The sequence below is a fragment of the Capricornis sumatraensis genome, chromosome X (genome assembly GCF_032405125.1).
Source record: "Capricornis sumatraensis isolate serow.1 chromosome X, serow.2, whole genome shotgun sequence".
NCBI classification, from domain to species: domain Eukaryota; kingdom Metazoa; phylum Chordata; class Mammalia; order Artiodactyla; family Bovidae; genus Capricornis; species Capricornis sumatraensis.
In genome coordinates, this window is record NC_091092.1 from 27,664,753 (window position 1) to 27,680,513 (window position 15,761).

The following is a 15,761-nucleotide window of genomic DNA, read 5'->3' on the forward strand; positions in this document are numbered from 1 at the left end:
GTGGGAAATGGCAACCCTGTCTATTAATCTTGCCTGCAAAATCCCATAGACAGAGGCACCTGTGGTCCAAAGAGTCAGACACGACTGAGTAATTGAGCATGCATCTTTCCCAGACATTAGCTATGGCCTGTGTATTGGCCTCTTACTAGCCTAACATACATTTATCTATCCATCCATTGGTTAATCCCCAGTACCTAGGAATAATGCCTGGTAGGTAAACTTGAATTTATTAAATGTCAAAAATACTTGATTTTTTCAACCATTTAAAAATGCATAACTTTAGTACACAGGCCGTACAAAAACAGGCGGGAGACCACTTTGCCAAACCCTGGTTCACACCATAGAACAGCATATAAACATGCTTTTTACGGGACTTTCCTGGCAGCCAAGTGGGTTCAACCCCTGGTAGGGTAACTAAGATCCTGCATGTCTTGTGGCAAGCATCCCTCCCCCCAGTTTATTTTTAGAAAGTGCTGCCTTCAGGTACAAGGATGACACATACGTGTACTTCCTATTACAGTAGGTGTTAAGAGCTGCTAGTTATAGGGAACAATAAGACAACAAAATTTTAAAAAGCCAGTTCCTAATTTACTAGCTGTACTTCTAAGTACTCGGTAGCTAGAGAACATTTCTATCATTGGACAGCCCCGTGTCCTAACTGACAGGAGTATTTATTTAGTACGTCATCACAAACCATATAATACAACAGTTCCAACGTTTCATATTTATTACTGAGTCTCAGACTGATAGTTAGGAAATAAAAAACACCAGGACCCAAGCATTACAGTAGTGATATTTTCACTGTGATTTGGCTGCTTAAAAAAGTGGTCTTAATTAAGACCACTTCTTATAGACCCAGCTTGCTTCTTATAGACCCAGCTTGGTTCTTCTCCAATGTCTTCTCTTGGAGTTGTACCTACACAGAAGGAAATACCAAGTTACAAAAGCAGTCTGACCTCAAATTAGTTGCTCTTACTCACCATAAACTTTGCCTTAAAAGTACCATAAAAAAAATCTTTGAAAGCAAAGGGTTCCATTTTCCCTTCTTTAGCAAGTTTGGAGTTCTTTTTGGAGAGTAAAAAATGATTTGCTAGATGTGTTAAAGAACTAGTCAAATCAATTTTTTACCTCTCAAAATGACTCCAGGCTAAGGAAAACACACTCGTTCTTTACTGGGAGTAAGTAGTAGAGAAGCTCACTTACTTTTGATTCAACAGACCTGGAGCAGACCCAGACGGAGATATATAACCCCAACTACTAAACTAGATCAAACCAGTCATTCTACATAATGGCTTACATGTACATAAAAGCTCTTGCATAATGGTAATACATTAATATCCTCAGTCACTTCAAAGGCCATCAACTGTTCATGTCAATCAGTCATGATTTTACCCCCATAAATGGCAAAATCAAAAAACGATCAACAGATTTTCTTTCAGCAGGATAATGTCAGTACTTCCACAAAAGAAAGCACTGTAATTGCAACCTGCTTTCACTGCATTTTAAAAGTTAGACCACAGAGCAAAAGACCAGCATCTGATAATTGCAGGTACCCTCTACTGAGCTATGCACTGAGCTTTACATACATTTCTTTCATTTCTCACAACTACAAACGCAGGTCCTACCATCACGGATGGGATACAATAAACCAAAGGTTGCAATTAATTGGCCTATAAAGCTACAGTGGGTTGCGATTTCCACATGTCTAACTGGCTAAACGAACTAAGGAAATGGGCCTTCATTTTAGCCCTGACAATTCACACCTCAACCTTGGTCTTCACATCAGCAAACTAATCCCACTTCTATTTGCCATACAACCAAATCAGACTTCTACACTAGCTTCACAATCTTGCACTCCTGAGCTTCAGTGTTTATCTTGGCAAGGACTCACTTGCTAGGCCCAACCTACAGTGTCAGCTTAAAAATGCTCTGAAAATACTTTGGTTGGAAAGGCATGCAGGAGAGTCTTAGATCCAGCTTTGTCTAGAGTTAACCTAAATGACCTCAGAGGACCTTTGGAGAAATTCTAGTAATGTCTTTCTCCTAAAACCATCAGCTCAATTCTGCAGGGGAAAGCAAGTCTTTCAATCTTCAGAAAAAATAAACAGTTTCTGGTCTTCCCACTGGGATGTGTAATGAGAGAGCCACCTTATGTTCTGGCTCAGAGGGAAAGCAACCAGGAAATAAAAAAAAAGAATTTCAGAATGGTGGCACAAGATTAATTAATTAAACTGCATATAACTTTCAACTGTGCACCCAAAGTAATCCTAAATTTAACAAAACACATGGGTGGGGGAGTGTGTCCTTACCTGATTTTATTGCCAGTTTTCATTCGAATCCATTGAGGAATGGGACGATTTTGCTTTTGTTTCTTGGCCAGGAATCGCTTGATCCTGAAAGTCTTGTGAGAAGACTGGGAAGCAAACGCAATCCATTTAACAGCAATACCAGAACTTATTCAAAAGTTGGGAACTCTCTAAATCCAACAAATACTCAAATGCTTAACATATGCCCAAAACCTTCTCAATGCTAAACCCATCACTGCCCCTTGCTTTGTTCCTCACTTCCCCCAAGGCAGATACAAGGCTAGGGTGTGATCCAGTCTTCCCTGCTGTCACCCTAGGACTGAGAGGACCACAATCACTGAAGACTGGGACTAGAGCACATGGTTTCCACTAACAACTTGCAAGTCAACCAGCTTCAGTGCACTGTTTTGTACACCAGGGTACTGGGAATCCCCTGGCGGGCCAGTGGTTAGGGAATCTGTGTTTACACTGCAGGGGGCCACCTTCGATCCCCGGTCGGGAATTAAGATTCCTGCAAGCCATGCGGTGCATTCAAAAAAGAGAAAAAAACACCTTACACAAAGTCCTTGACATTTGGCAGACCTGTTCCAGCTCACCGACCATCTTGGTATTAAATCTAACTCTACTTAAACCGGCTGTTTTTTGGCTTTCATAAAGAACTTGGGTCATCTAGTTAGTGTTAGTCGCTCAGTCGTGTCCGACTCTTTGCGACCCCATGGACTGCAGCCCACCAGGCTCCTCTGTCCATGAGATTTTCCAGGCAAGGATACTGGAGTGGGTTGCCATTTCCTTCTCCATGGGTCATCTAATCCAAACCCAAACACCTCCCTCCCCGGTGTGCAGTAGAGTTCAGAGAAATGGCCTGAATGCTGGTTTAAAGTCTGACCGATGTGGCTCAACACACCCTTGCATAACAGGAGTTATTACAAAGGAAAAGACTACACTCCTCTCTCCCAGCTCATAGCAGCAACTGTAAATTTCTGCTAATAAAACCGTATAACACCAGATACCGATCCTCTCCACATCTAAAAGCATATACACAGTTAAAATTTTCCGGGGTACTATCACAGGAAAAACCCGCACGCAGCTAGCATTTTACGAAGAACGCCCGAATGACACACAGATTCACACTACATCACCCCTTGTCCCTCAAGTTTAAACGGGGTGACGTTCAAGTTCCAGAACAAAGGGCTAAAAATCCTATAAACTCATCAAGTGGAAGGATTCTGGCCCCCAAGTTAATAAGTCTTCGAAAACCAGCAGTCCACATTCCCTTTTCGATGACCGAAACATCCCGCGTGTCACTGACAACATCCCGAAGTCGGGCCAGTTTCTGGGATGCCCACTCGACTTCTTGCCCCAGAAACACAGTTCGCTTTGGGAAAAACGGGAATCCCCGGCCGCCTGAGTAGCGGCCTGGAACAGAGAGCGCCCTCTCGGACCTTGCGGGGCCGGCGCAGCCCGCCCTTCCCTAGGTGCTAGCTCGCTCACTTCCCGCCAGGCCCTCGGGCTGGAGCCGAGGCCAAACTCCCATCTCCTCTGGAAAAGGCCTTAAAAAGGATCCCGCACCTCGACGCAGCCCGCGGCGCCGGGGAGCTAGCAGAGATCTCAGGTCTTGGAAAGCCATCCCAGAACCGATGGTAACGGATGGACTTACCATGGTGAGGAGAGAACTCAACCGCACATAGGATGGCGGAGAAGAGAAAAGAGGAGGAAGTGAGCGGAAGGACGTGTTTAGAAGGCGCCGCTGGGGGCGGGGCTTGGGGAGGTCACACTGTGCGCCAACCAACGCCCTCTGGCGGTCCCTCTGTGCCCACGCTCCCGTTAGACCGTGGGAAAGAGCGCTTGTTCGTGTGAAATGGAATTTGGTTTGCTTCAGTTACGTAACTGGGATCCTCTGGAGCCTGTTAGTGTGCCAGGGGCACCTTGTGTCACGGGTGAGGCAGACGGTCCATGATAAATGCCAAGGCAGAAACCCTTCCGAAGGCGGGAGGAGCAAGGGGGCGGGGCTATCTCCAAAGAGGGCGGGGGAGACGTCAGTTCCAGCGCAAGGGACTTCGGTCCTCGGCTAGAGAGGGAGCACGCGAAGGGGCGGGGGCGGGGGCGGGGGCGGGGGCGGGGGCGGGGGACGCCCAACCAGTGAGGGCCAGTGGGATTTGCACCCACACCTGCTTCTCTACGGGGCTACCCTGGTGGTTAAGTGACAAAGAACACGCCTGCCAATACAGGAGATGAGGGTTGGATCCCTGCTTGGGGAAGATCCCTTGGAGAAGGTAATGACAAACCACTCCAGTATTCTTGCCTGGAAAATCCCATGGACAGAGCAGCCTGGCAGACTGCGGTCCCTGGGGTCGCACGGAGTCGTGTTAGCGACTAAACAACAGTTCTTTCTTGGCAGTCGCTTCTTTTCCTTCTCCACATTTAAAAACAAAGACCTCTATCTTTTCAATCACTTAAAGCATTTTTACAGTAATAGATTTAGGTAAGGATTTTTAACAGCAGAAGTTTAGTTACTTTAATTCCACTTAGTGTTTAGGTTCAGACCCTCAGCCAAACTTACATTTGATTCAAGTGAGACCTCAGGCTTCTTACCTTGGATTTTTATTATTTATTTAAGAGCCAGTATTTTATTTTTGGTGGCCAGAAGGAGCAACAGATAAGCCTTTAATAGATGAATTTTAATTGTCATCATCATCATCATAGCTACCATTTCCTCAGGTTTAGAGTGTGACTGACACTGCTAAGAGCTTATATAAATCATTCTTTTAATTCTTACAGCTTCATAGGGCACTTGTTCTGCCTGGTTTTCCTTCTACCTTGCATGTCACCCTTTCTGAGTTTCTTTTGCTGATTCTTCCTTATCTCACTTCCTTTTCTCTCTCTCTTTTTAAACATTGTAGAGCCCTGAGGTTCAGGTTTGGACTTCTTCTCTTTCCTATATACACTCTCTCCTTTGGTGACCTCACCCAGTATCATGGCTTTAAATACTCTCTTGGACTTCTTCCTTGGAAGTCCAGTGGTAAAGACTTTGCGCTTCCAATGCAGGGCTCATGGGTTCAATCCCTGGTCGGGGAACTGGGATCCCCCATGCTGCACAGTGTGGCCAAAAAATAAAAAGGAGTTGGTGGTTTCTGGTAGATCGTGGAGAGGAAGGCAGGAAGGAGAGACATTAAAGATGCAGGGAAACCCAGGTTTAATAGTGTGGGGGTCTCAGCAGACACAGTGGGCAGGCTGAAGAGCATCAGGAAAGAAATTGAAAAGGACAACAGTCGTTTCCCAAGTTAGGAGGGAAAAAAGATGGATGAAGAGAGAATTTGTTTTTATAAATTTAATTTTGTTTTTTAATCATGTAAATATTTTCCATGGTTCCACTTACATTCTATATGGCCCTACAGTTCCTCTCCTAGATGTTTCTCCAACAGAAAGGTGAACAAATATGCATCAAGAAGTATGTACTGGGACTTTCCTGGTGATCCAGTGGTTAAGACTCTGTGCTCCCAATGCAGGGGGCACAGGTTCCATCCCTGGTCAGGGAACTAAGGTTCCACGTGTCATAGGGTGTGACTTTAAAAAGTAAATATATAAATTTTTTAATTTGAAAAAAGGCATGTACTAAATTGTTTATAGCAAAATTATTTCTAACAACCCCAAACAGGAAACTGTCTATCTTCAACTGAACATGTAAAGTGTGGTATATTTACAGGGCTTCTGTACAGCAGCAGTTTTCAAAGTGTGATCCAGGGAACTCTGGGAGATCCTCAAGACCCCTTTCAAAGGGCCTGCAGGATCGAAGTATTTTTATAATAATACAAAGGAGTCATCTGCTTCTTTTACTCTTGTCCTCTCACAGGTGTACCGTGGGGTTTCGGTTCGGTTCAGTTCAGTTGATAGAAATAATCCACACGAAGGCCTTTTGTGAAAGTGTTAGTCGCTCAGTCATGTCTGATTCTTTGCGACCCCATGGACTCTAGCCCGCCAGGCTCCTCTGTACATGGAATTCTCCAGGCAAGAATACTGGAGTGGGTTGTCATTTCCTTCTCCAGGAGATCTTCCCCATCCAGGTATCAAACCTGGGTCTCCTGAATTGGCAGGCGGATTCTTTACCATCTGAGTCACCAGAGAAGCCCTAAAGGCCCTTTGGAGTCCTTAATAATTTTTTTTTCTGGTTTTATTACTGGTAGTTTATTGCACATGTTTTTTTGCATCAAAAATGTATCTGCTAAAAGGAGAAATGGGTGTGTCTGAATTCAGATTTTCCTCAGACCTCTAAATCCACTCATCTAATTTTAAAGTAAATATGCTTCTTACACAAGACAATCCAAACTGATGCAAAATATTTATTCCAAGTTAGTTATTTTATGCAGTAGTTTTCCCCCTCAACAGACTTGTGATAACTACATCTTTTAAATCTGTAAATAATGTTATCAAAATAATCTTAATCTTTGAAATCTCACAAAAATTTATATTTTACAATCCACCCTGAATATCAAGGCTGCAAGAATAACACAATATTTCCTATATCCAAATATTTTATGGCTGTACCCAGAAAGGGAAGAAAACCACATATGCTTGGTTAAGGGCTAACATGACCCGAGCAGCCAGAAATAAAATAAAATATCCAAATTGTTAGCATTAATTTAATACAATTATAACTTCAGTAGTCACTTTGTCATTGACAGTGATTGCTTGAGCAATGGGGTGAGTGCCCCAAGGGCTGGTAGTAGAAGCTGTTGCTGCAAACCAGTGTTTCCTCCTCACTCAGGACTGCCAGCTCCCACCTGTGCATTGCCCCATATATGCTTTGTGTATGTGTGTGTGTGTGTTTAAAGTTCTTCCCACCACACAAAGTTCTCTCTATTAAGCAGATAACAAGGAAGAACAACAACAAAAGCTGAACAAGCCAATTGCTAACTCTCTGTTTGGGATATGATTATTTCCCTTGTGCGTGAAGTATTCAACAATAACATAGAAAAGGAAAAGAACGATTTCTTCTGTGTAATCCCTAAACACACAAGCTGAGTTTACTGGGTCAGATTTAACTGTGAGCACTTATATGCCTATTTTCAGGCATTGTCATCAGATGTCTCACTGCTACTTGTCTCCTTGGCCAAGTCCTTAAACTCTGCTCTGCAAATGCTTCTCTTAGGGGAGAATAGGCTGGAGCTTCGACCCTGCAAGAAGCCATTCTTTCCAAAGCCATTTCTTCTCAGCTGCTCTGTCTTCATGTGGAACTCTCTGAGCTCATCCTCTGTGAAGGGAAGGCAATTCTCATCATTTTCAGGATACTCCTGCCATCCCATTGCTTTCAGTAACCTGTGCTCTGCTTCCAAAGAGTGAGAGGGGCCCTTCCCTTCCTCTTCTACAGGGAAGTGAAGTGAAGTGAAGTCACTCAGTCGTGTCCGACTCTTTGCGACCCTGTGGACTGCAGCCCACCAGGCTCCTCTGTCCATGGGATTGTCCAGGCAAGAATACTGGAGTGGGTTGCCATTTCCTTCTCCAGGGAAAGCGAGGCCATTCTGATGACAGCCTTCCTCTCATTTTCCTTTGGTTCAGGTGTGCTGTTGTCCTCCAAATCTTCCAACTTCTTACCCTCTCTGCTCTCTGAGAAGTCCCCATTCCGGTCATCCTTCAGAGTCTTCAGGAAGTCGCTCTTCCTGTCAGTAGTTCTGTGGGTCAACTTGGTCAGACGAGAGGCGCTGATCTCAATCAGAGGAGTGGTGCTGGCGGGGCTCTCTTTGGGAGAGGCTAAAACTACACCACCAGCCAGTACTACTGGTTTGATAACAGAGATTGGACTGGTAAAAACAGACTCAGCTAGAGGAAAGGGATCCTGATTTGTGTTCCATTCTGTTAGCTTTCCATGCACTAGCCTTGGATGGAGGTGGTGCAGGCTTAGGAACCAGGTTCTTATAGACACTTGGAACCATGGTTGACGATTTGTTTCCATTTGCATGGTGAGATCCTGGTGAGGTGAATGCAGCAGAGAAGGCAGCAGCAGGATCCTCTCTGGAAAGTTTTTTGATGACTAGCATTTTGGAGGGCTGCTTGGCACTAGGTGGGTTTTCCCACACTCCAGAAGGGGTCCCAATAGGTCTGCATGGCTGATTCTGTTTGCCAGCTTCTGGATTCAAAGAAGGAAAGTCTTCCTCTTCAAACTGCAACTTTTCCACCTTCTTTCTTCTCTTCCCTAATATCTGCAGGTGGCTTTTCCTGAAAGGCACAGCCTTTCTGGGAGTGGAAGCTGCCATTCCAGTGGCAGTGGTTTCCTGTGCCACGCCTACTATGCTGGCTCATGCCATCACGACCTCGTGAAGAGCCATGCCAACCAGATAGGTTCCCTATGATTCCAGCATATGCTCCCTTAGAGACACCAGAGTCCACAGAATCATGGCGGAACAGGGAGGGCTGGTGCCAAGAACCTCCTGTCGTTCGAAGAGATCCATTGTTGAAAAAGCCATCAGAGGAATTATGTCTACAATGGCTTACTCCAAATCTACCATTTCCTTGGGGTAGGTGCTCTCCGTGTTTTTCAAAAGTCACTGTAGGTGACTTAGCTGACTGTGGCGTTGAGAAATTTAGCCAAGCAGGAACAAAGTCATCTGCACCATTTAGGTCCAGTGTCTCTTTTCAACAAGGTGAGGCATCCAAGCTCATGACCAGGATCCCAGAGTATAACCTCTGTGGTCCTGCTTCCTGAACTTCTTGAGTTGCCAGCTGGATTTTCATGAGGTTCTCTTGTTAAAAGGGTACTTAATTAGGCTGGCTAGCAGAATGCCTTACGATGAAGCACAAAGAAGCCAGGCTCTTTGTGGATCAATCTCTCAGTCCCCTCAATTGCTCGTCTTAAACTATCTAGTTCCTGACATGTTTCCCGAAGGGGAAGGGGAAAGGGGAAAGGAAAGGGGAACATAAAAAGTATTTGTTACATTTAAAAAATGGGGGGAAGGGGAAAGAGGTATATCAATGTTCACCTCATTCAACATCCTTGAGTGATGGCACTATGATGTTGCTTAAACAGATAATACATGGACATTTGCACAGTAAATGCAGATACTGTTCACAAGGTCATAGCTTAAGAAGACAGAATGACTTCTGTTTGGTCAAATAATGTCATTGAAGTGATAGATCAAAAATAAAACATTGAAGAGCTATAAAAGATTTTCTGAGTAGTCAACTCTAGTAGCAAAACATCTACATTACAAAGCCCTTAATTTACAAATCTCATTATTCTTACACAGCTGTAAAAATAGTCTGCAGGTATGAGTTTATATGTCCTATCCTTCAAAATCAAAGGACATAAGAAACTTTGTTAAAAAGAAAAAAGAGAGGAACTTGATATGCTTTTCCCTCCAAGAATAGCAGCTTTCTAGGCAAATTTCTTGGTATAAAGCTCCCAAATGTTTTTTCTATTTCTTTGGTCCTCACTATTTATAAATTTACAGCAAAATTAAAATAAGTAGAAAGGCAGGGTTTAAGAATAGTCATGGAGAAAGTTCCAAAGTGAGGTTTTCTTCTCTTCAGTTTTCTGTACTTCATTCATTCTGCCCGTTCCCGAAGACTAAATTGAGTTAATGGAAGATAATAAGAATCTTCTGCTTCAGTAGAGAAATCACTTTGGATCCATTTTTATCGTTATTAAATCATTTAAAAGGCCACAGGAATCTATCATGAGTAGTGGAGGGGCTACAGTTAGGGACCAGTCGCGGCATCTGAGGGCGTGTCCCCAGCTTCCTGATCCGGCAGAGGTGGAGAGCCCACAACCATAACAAAGGTCTTCCCACTTAATAATTTTTAACTGTAAAGGGGTTCTAAAGACTAAAATGTTTGTGAACCGCTCCTATACAGCAATGAGAATAAACAAACTACAGCTACCCACAATGGCATGGGTGGATCTCACAAACATCCACTAATGTGGAACAAAGGAAGCCAGACACAGAAACATGCTTACTGTATGATTCCATTTATGTCAAAAAACAAAAACTGGGCGAGGCTAATCTATGCCTTTAGAAGTCAGCATAGTGGTTGTCCTTGTTGGGGGAGGAGACACTGGTCACATTCTATTTCGTGATCTGGGTGCTAGTTCTATGGGTGTGTTCCCTTTGTGAAAATTCATCTAGCTGAACACTTTGGGTTTGTGTGCTTTTCTGTATGGGTGTTATATTTCAACATAAAGATACTTTTACTTGGATCCAAAGATAAAACTATAGATGAAATGTAACTCGGTCCCCTGCATTGGACTCGAGGAGTCTTTTTTTTTTTTTAATATTTATTATTTGGGACTTCCCTGGTGGTTAAGTGGTTAAGAATCCACCTTCCCATGCAGGGGATGTGGGTTCAATCCCTGGTTGGGGAACTAGGATCCCATATGGTGCAGAGCAGATTAGCCCTGCATGCCCACGTGCCACAACTAAGACCCAATGCAGCCAAATGAATATTTTTAATATTTATTATTTTTATTTATTTATTTGGATGCACTGGGTCTTAGTTGACTAAGCACGTGGATTCTTTTTGTTGCAGCATTTGAGATCTTAATTGCGGCATGTGGGATCTAGTTCCCGGATCAGGGATCGAAACCGAGTGCCCTGCATTGGGAGCATGGAGTCTTAGCCACTGGACCACCAGGGAAGTCCTTTTTTTCTTTCTTTATTGCCTAACTCCCTCCCTAGAAAGTAAATTTCATGAGGTCATAGATTATGTATTTTGTTCACTGCTGTCTTCCCCAAGCCTAGAATAGTGCCTCACACATGGTAGGTGCTCAGTAAATATTTGATGAATGAATGACCTTGGTTTGGTGGTTTAGTCGCTAAGTTGTGTCTGACTCTTGCGACCCCATGGACTGTAGCCCACCAGGCTCCTCTGTGCATGGGATTCTCCAGGCAAGAATACTGGAGTGGGTTGCCATTTCCTTCTCCAGGGGATCTTCCTGACCCTGGAATTGAACCCAGGTCTCCTGCATTGCAGGCAGATTCTTTACCAACTGAGCTACAAGGGAAGCTTAATGAATGACTAAAGACCTCAGACAGACAAAACAGAACAGGCCCCTCAGGGCAGTGGACAGCTTCAGTGTTTGGCCTGGACACTTCTTGTTTGAGGAACCCCTAAAGCACTTCTGCCTAGCCAAGAGGGTTCCTCAGAGTAGAGCTTCAAAAAGAGTGGAAACAAGGAGACCCACAGGGGCCGCTGCTCCAAGTCCCAGCACAACCATGCGCTCTTTCATTGCAGTGTCCCCCAGCCTCTCCCACCATTCCTTGCAGACTTAACTCCTGGCTCACTGCTGCTCTCTCCAGCACTGTTCCTGTCATGATTTCGGGTGAATTCAGCATCCACCTGTAGCCTCTTGTTCCTTTGCCCTGCCTTCAACCTTACGACGATCCCACTCTCTGCTCTCCTTGCAGCTAACTTCCTGTAGGACCCCAGTACTGATGATGCTCCCACCTCACTAGGACCACCCAGCCATTGAACCTATACCCGTTCCCTATTCCCTCTGCTGCCCCGCCATGTCTCCTCTTCCCTCCTTATTTCACTTAAATTGTATCAGCCACTCAGTGGTCCACACCCTGCCCTTTTTTGTACTTGCTTGGAGAAACAGTAACCCTGGTAAATCCAGTTCACCTCCTTGACAGCCTGTGCCTCTGGCAGCTGAATGAGGCTGAAGAAGACCGACGGGCCTCCCTTGAGGTTCACAACCTCTGGCTTCCAGGGGTCTCTCAGTGCTGCCCTGCAGCTCTGAACTCCCCCAGTGTAGCCACCCTCTGGTCCTCTTAGAGCAGTGCTCTTCAAGATTCAGCGTGCACACGAGTCACCTGGGAAATTTGTTGGACATGGACGACAGGTTCTCTCTTTATTTTCTTTTGGTTAAGCTGGGTCCTCGTTTCTGCACTTGGGCTTTGTCTAGTTGCAGTGAGCGGGGGCTACTCTCTAGTTGCAGTGTGCAGGCTTTTCATCACAGTGTCTTCTCTTGTTGCAGAGCACAGGCTCTAGGCATGCAGGCTTTGGTAGTTGTGGCACACAGGCTTAGTTGCTCCATTGCATATGGAATCTTCCCAGATCAGGAATTGAACCGGTGTCCCCTGCGTTGGCGGGCGGATTCTTACACACTGTACCACCAGGGAAGTCCAAGATGAGAGGTTCTGAGTCTGCATTTCTGACAGCTTCCCAGGTGACCCCTGGTCCCAGAAAGGGCCTTGATCAGGGGGCTGGCACACTGTTTCTGATAGCAAATATTTTAGGCTTTGCAGGTGACATACGATGTTTCTTACAGCTAGTCAACTCTGCTGCTGTAGCTACTGTACATAAACTAATGGGTGTGATCAGGTTCCAACAAAATTTTAGTTACAGAGACTAAAATTTTAATTTCATAGAATTATTTTATATCACAAAATATTATTCTCTTTATTTTTTCCCCATTAGTTATAAATACAAACCAGTCAGTCCTAAAGGAAATCAGTCCTGAATATTCATTGGAAGGACTGAAACTGAAGCTGAAGTTCCAATACTTTGGCCACCTGATGCGAAGAGCTGACTTCATTGGGAAAGACCCTGATGCTTGGAAAGATTGAAGGCAGGAGAAGGGTAGTTGGATGGCATCACCAACTCAATGGACATGCGTCTGAGCAAGCTCTGGGAGATGGTGAATGACAGGGATGTCTGGCGTGCTGCAGTCCATGGGGTCACAAAGAACTGGACACGACTGAGTGACTGAAAAATAATAACATAAATACAAAAGCCATTCTTAGCTTGCAGACTGTATACAAATAGGCAATGACCAGGCTTGGTCCACAGTTTGCCCACTGTCTCAGCCCGGCTTCCTCCCTTCTCACTCTCAGCGACAGCCTTGCTTCCTAATCATTGAGAAAACTTCAGCAATTACAGGAGAACTCCACAACTCACCTACCATATGCCAGCTACCAACACTGTACTCCAATCCTCTCTACCTTTGTCCTGTTCCTACAATGAATCCTAACCCCTGTTACCTATTCAGAAACCTGTCTCTGGCTGTTTCTCCCTTTCTGTCCCTGCTTTTCCCTGGATTGTTCCCATCAATGCACAGATAAATACGTGGTCGTTTCTCCCATCTTAAAAATCCACTCAAAACAAAAACCTGGTCTTTATTTTATTTATTTATTTATTATTTATTTAAATATAAATTTATTTATTTTAATTGGAGGTTAATTACTTTACAATATTGTATTGGTTTCGCCATACATCAACATGAATCCGCCACAGGTATACATGTATTCCCCATCCTGAACCCTCCTCCCTCCTCCCTCCTCCCTCCCTGTACTATCCCTCTGGGTCGTCCCAGTGCACCAGCCCCAAGCCTTCAGTATCATGCATCGGACCTGGACTGGTGATTCGTTTCTTATATGATATTATACATGTTTCAATGCCATTCTCCCAAATCATCCCACCCTCTCCGTCTCCCACAGAGTCCGAAAGACTGTTCTATATATCTGTGTCTCTTTTGCTGTCTCGCATACAGGGTTATCATTACCATCTTTCTAAATTCCATATATATGCGTTAGTATACTGTATTGGTGTTTTTCTTTCTGACTTACTATCACTCTATATGTACTTTTCAATTACTCTCCCCATCCTTTTTTTTTGAGCTATAGTTCATATACCATAAACATCACCATTTTTAAGTGTATAATTCAGTGGGTTTTAGTATGTGGACAACCATCACCAGTATCTAAGCCCAGAACATTTTGATTACCCCAAGAAGAAACCTGTGCCCATTAGCAGTCACTCTGCAGTCCCCTTCTCCTCCCAGGCCTGGGCAACCACGTTCTGTTTTTATGGATTTGCATATTCTGGACATTTCATATAAATGGAATCATACATTATGTGACCATTTGTGTCTGGCTTCTTTTACATAATTAATTTTTCAGGGTTCTTTCATATTGTGGTATGTGTCAGTACTTCTTTCCTTCTATGGCTAAATAATATTCCACTGTGTGGACATATCATTTTGTTTATCCATTTATCAGTTGATGGACAGTAGGGTTGCTTCTGTGTTTGGGGCTATTATGAATAGTGCTATAAACACTGGTGTGCAATTATGTTTGAGTTGTTTAGTTGCTAAGTTGTGTCCAACTGTTGGACTGTAGTCCAACATGGACTGTAGTCTTCCAGGTTCCTCTGTCCATGGAATTTCCCAGGCAGGAATACTGGAGTGGGTTGCCATATTCCCAACCCAGGGATCAAACCACATCTCCTGCATTGGCCAGAGGATTCTTTACCACTGAGCCACTGGGGAAGCCAGTATGTTTGACTACGTGTTTTCAGTTATTTTGGATATATATCTAGGAGTGGAATTGCTGGGTCATATGGTAACTGTTTAACCTTTTGAGTAACTAGTGGGGTATTTTCCACAATGGCTGTACCATTTTACATTCCCTGTAACACTGCATAATAGTTCAAATTTTTCTACAACCTCCCAAATGCTTGTTATTTTCTATTAAAAAAATTATAGCCATCCTAGTGGGTACCCATCCTCTCAGGAGCCCACTCCAATTAGGTTTTCACCTAGCACTCAAGCTGAAATTGTCCTAAGATTATCAGTGACCCCTGTGTTGTGAAATACTCATTTCTCTGATCTGATCTGACCTGTCAACATTTGTCTTAGCTGACCTCTCCTTAGAATGCTTTATTTACTTGACTTCCAGGACAGCACGTTTGGCTTGGTTTTCTTCCTATCTTACTGACTGCTCCATCAGAATCTTTTTTTTCTGGTTTTTATCTCATTTCCTTCTTTTTATTCAAAAGTCATCTTCTCATGGAAGTCTTTCAGCCCCCATCCATGACCATCATACTCCTTTTCCCCCGATTTATTTTTCCCCCTAAGTGCCTGTCACTTTCTAACCATAAGTAGTTTGCTTATTTTCTCTCTTTACTTTAATGTAAGCTCCATGAAGGCAGGAAGTTTGTCTGTTTTGTTCACTGATGTAATTCCAGAATCTAGAACATGAATGGCATATGGTGTGTGCTCAGAAAATGGTGAATGACTAAATGGCTGCATGAATGATGGCAGCCTGAACCTGGGCTACAAAGGGCTGGAGAGGAGGGAGATGAATGGGCAGAATGATTGAGTGGCCATGGGGAGTGAGGATGGAGTCAGACCTGATCCTCAGTGATGAGTGAGTAGGTGGTTCACATCCTCTGGAAAACCGGATGGGAGGAACCTGAGTTCAGTTTGCGGCCAGATGCTTGGGGTCTTTGGATGATGTCCAGGGGATGGATTAGTCAGGGCTGGAGATGTGGAGGAGAGTCTTAAAGTCTGGAAATGTGGATAATACATCAGGTCCAACAGTAGCAATGAACTGTTATGTATTTACCCATGTCTCCAGAGTAGGAGCTGAAATCAGTATTTGGTAGATGAATAAATGAACTCTGTGATTTTGAAGGATGGCCTATCCTATATATTGTCAGTATACACTTTCCAAGAATTCACCA

The 15,761-nt window shown here is 44.0% G+C and overlaps 1 protein-coding gene, 1 non-coding gene and 1 pseudogene across 2 annotated transcripts; all 3 read right to left on the minus strand.

Moving 5' to 3' along the window:
- Nucleotides 1-724: 724 nt before the first annotated feature.
- RPL39 (ribosomal protein L39) lies at nucleotides 725-4,018 on the minus strand. Its single transcript, XM_068962898.1, has 3 exons — nucleotides 3,964-4,018; nucleotides 2,310-2,413; nucleotides 725-916 (listed from the first exon to the last, which is right to left on the minus strand). The coding sequence occupies exons 1-3, from the start codon at nucleotides 3,964-3,966 to the stop codon at nucleotides 868-870; spliced, it is 156 nt and encodes a 51-aa protein (XP_068818999.1). The 5' UTR covers nucleotides 3,967-4,018; the 3' UTR covers nucleotides 725-867.
- On the minus strand, nucleotides 1,362-1,493 carry LOC138072076 (small nucleolar RNA SNORA69). Its single transcript, XR_011144227.1, has one exon. It is a non-coding gene; the product is annotated as a small nucleolar RNA SNORA69 (small nucleolar RNA).
- A 3,351-nt stretch (nucleotides 4,019-7,369) lies between the features above and the next one.
- On the minus strand, nucleotides 7,370-11,608 carry LOC138071592 (vasculin-like protein 1 pseudogene; annotated as a pseudogene).
- Nucleotides 11,609-15,761: the final 4,153 nt, after the last annotated feature.

Excerpts from the sequence above, each read along its gene's own strand:
- RPL39 (XM_068962898.1), bottom strand. Across the intron at positions 917-2,309 it reads AAAACTGGCAATAAAATCAG|GTACAACTCCAAGAGAAGAC; the intron begins GTAAGGACACAC and ends CCTTCTGTGTAG.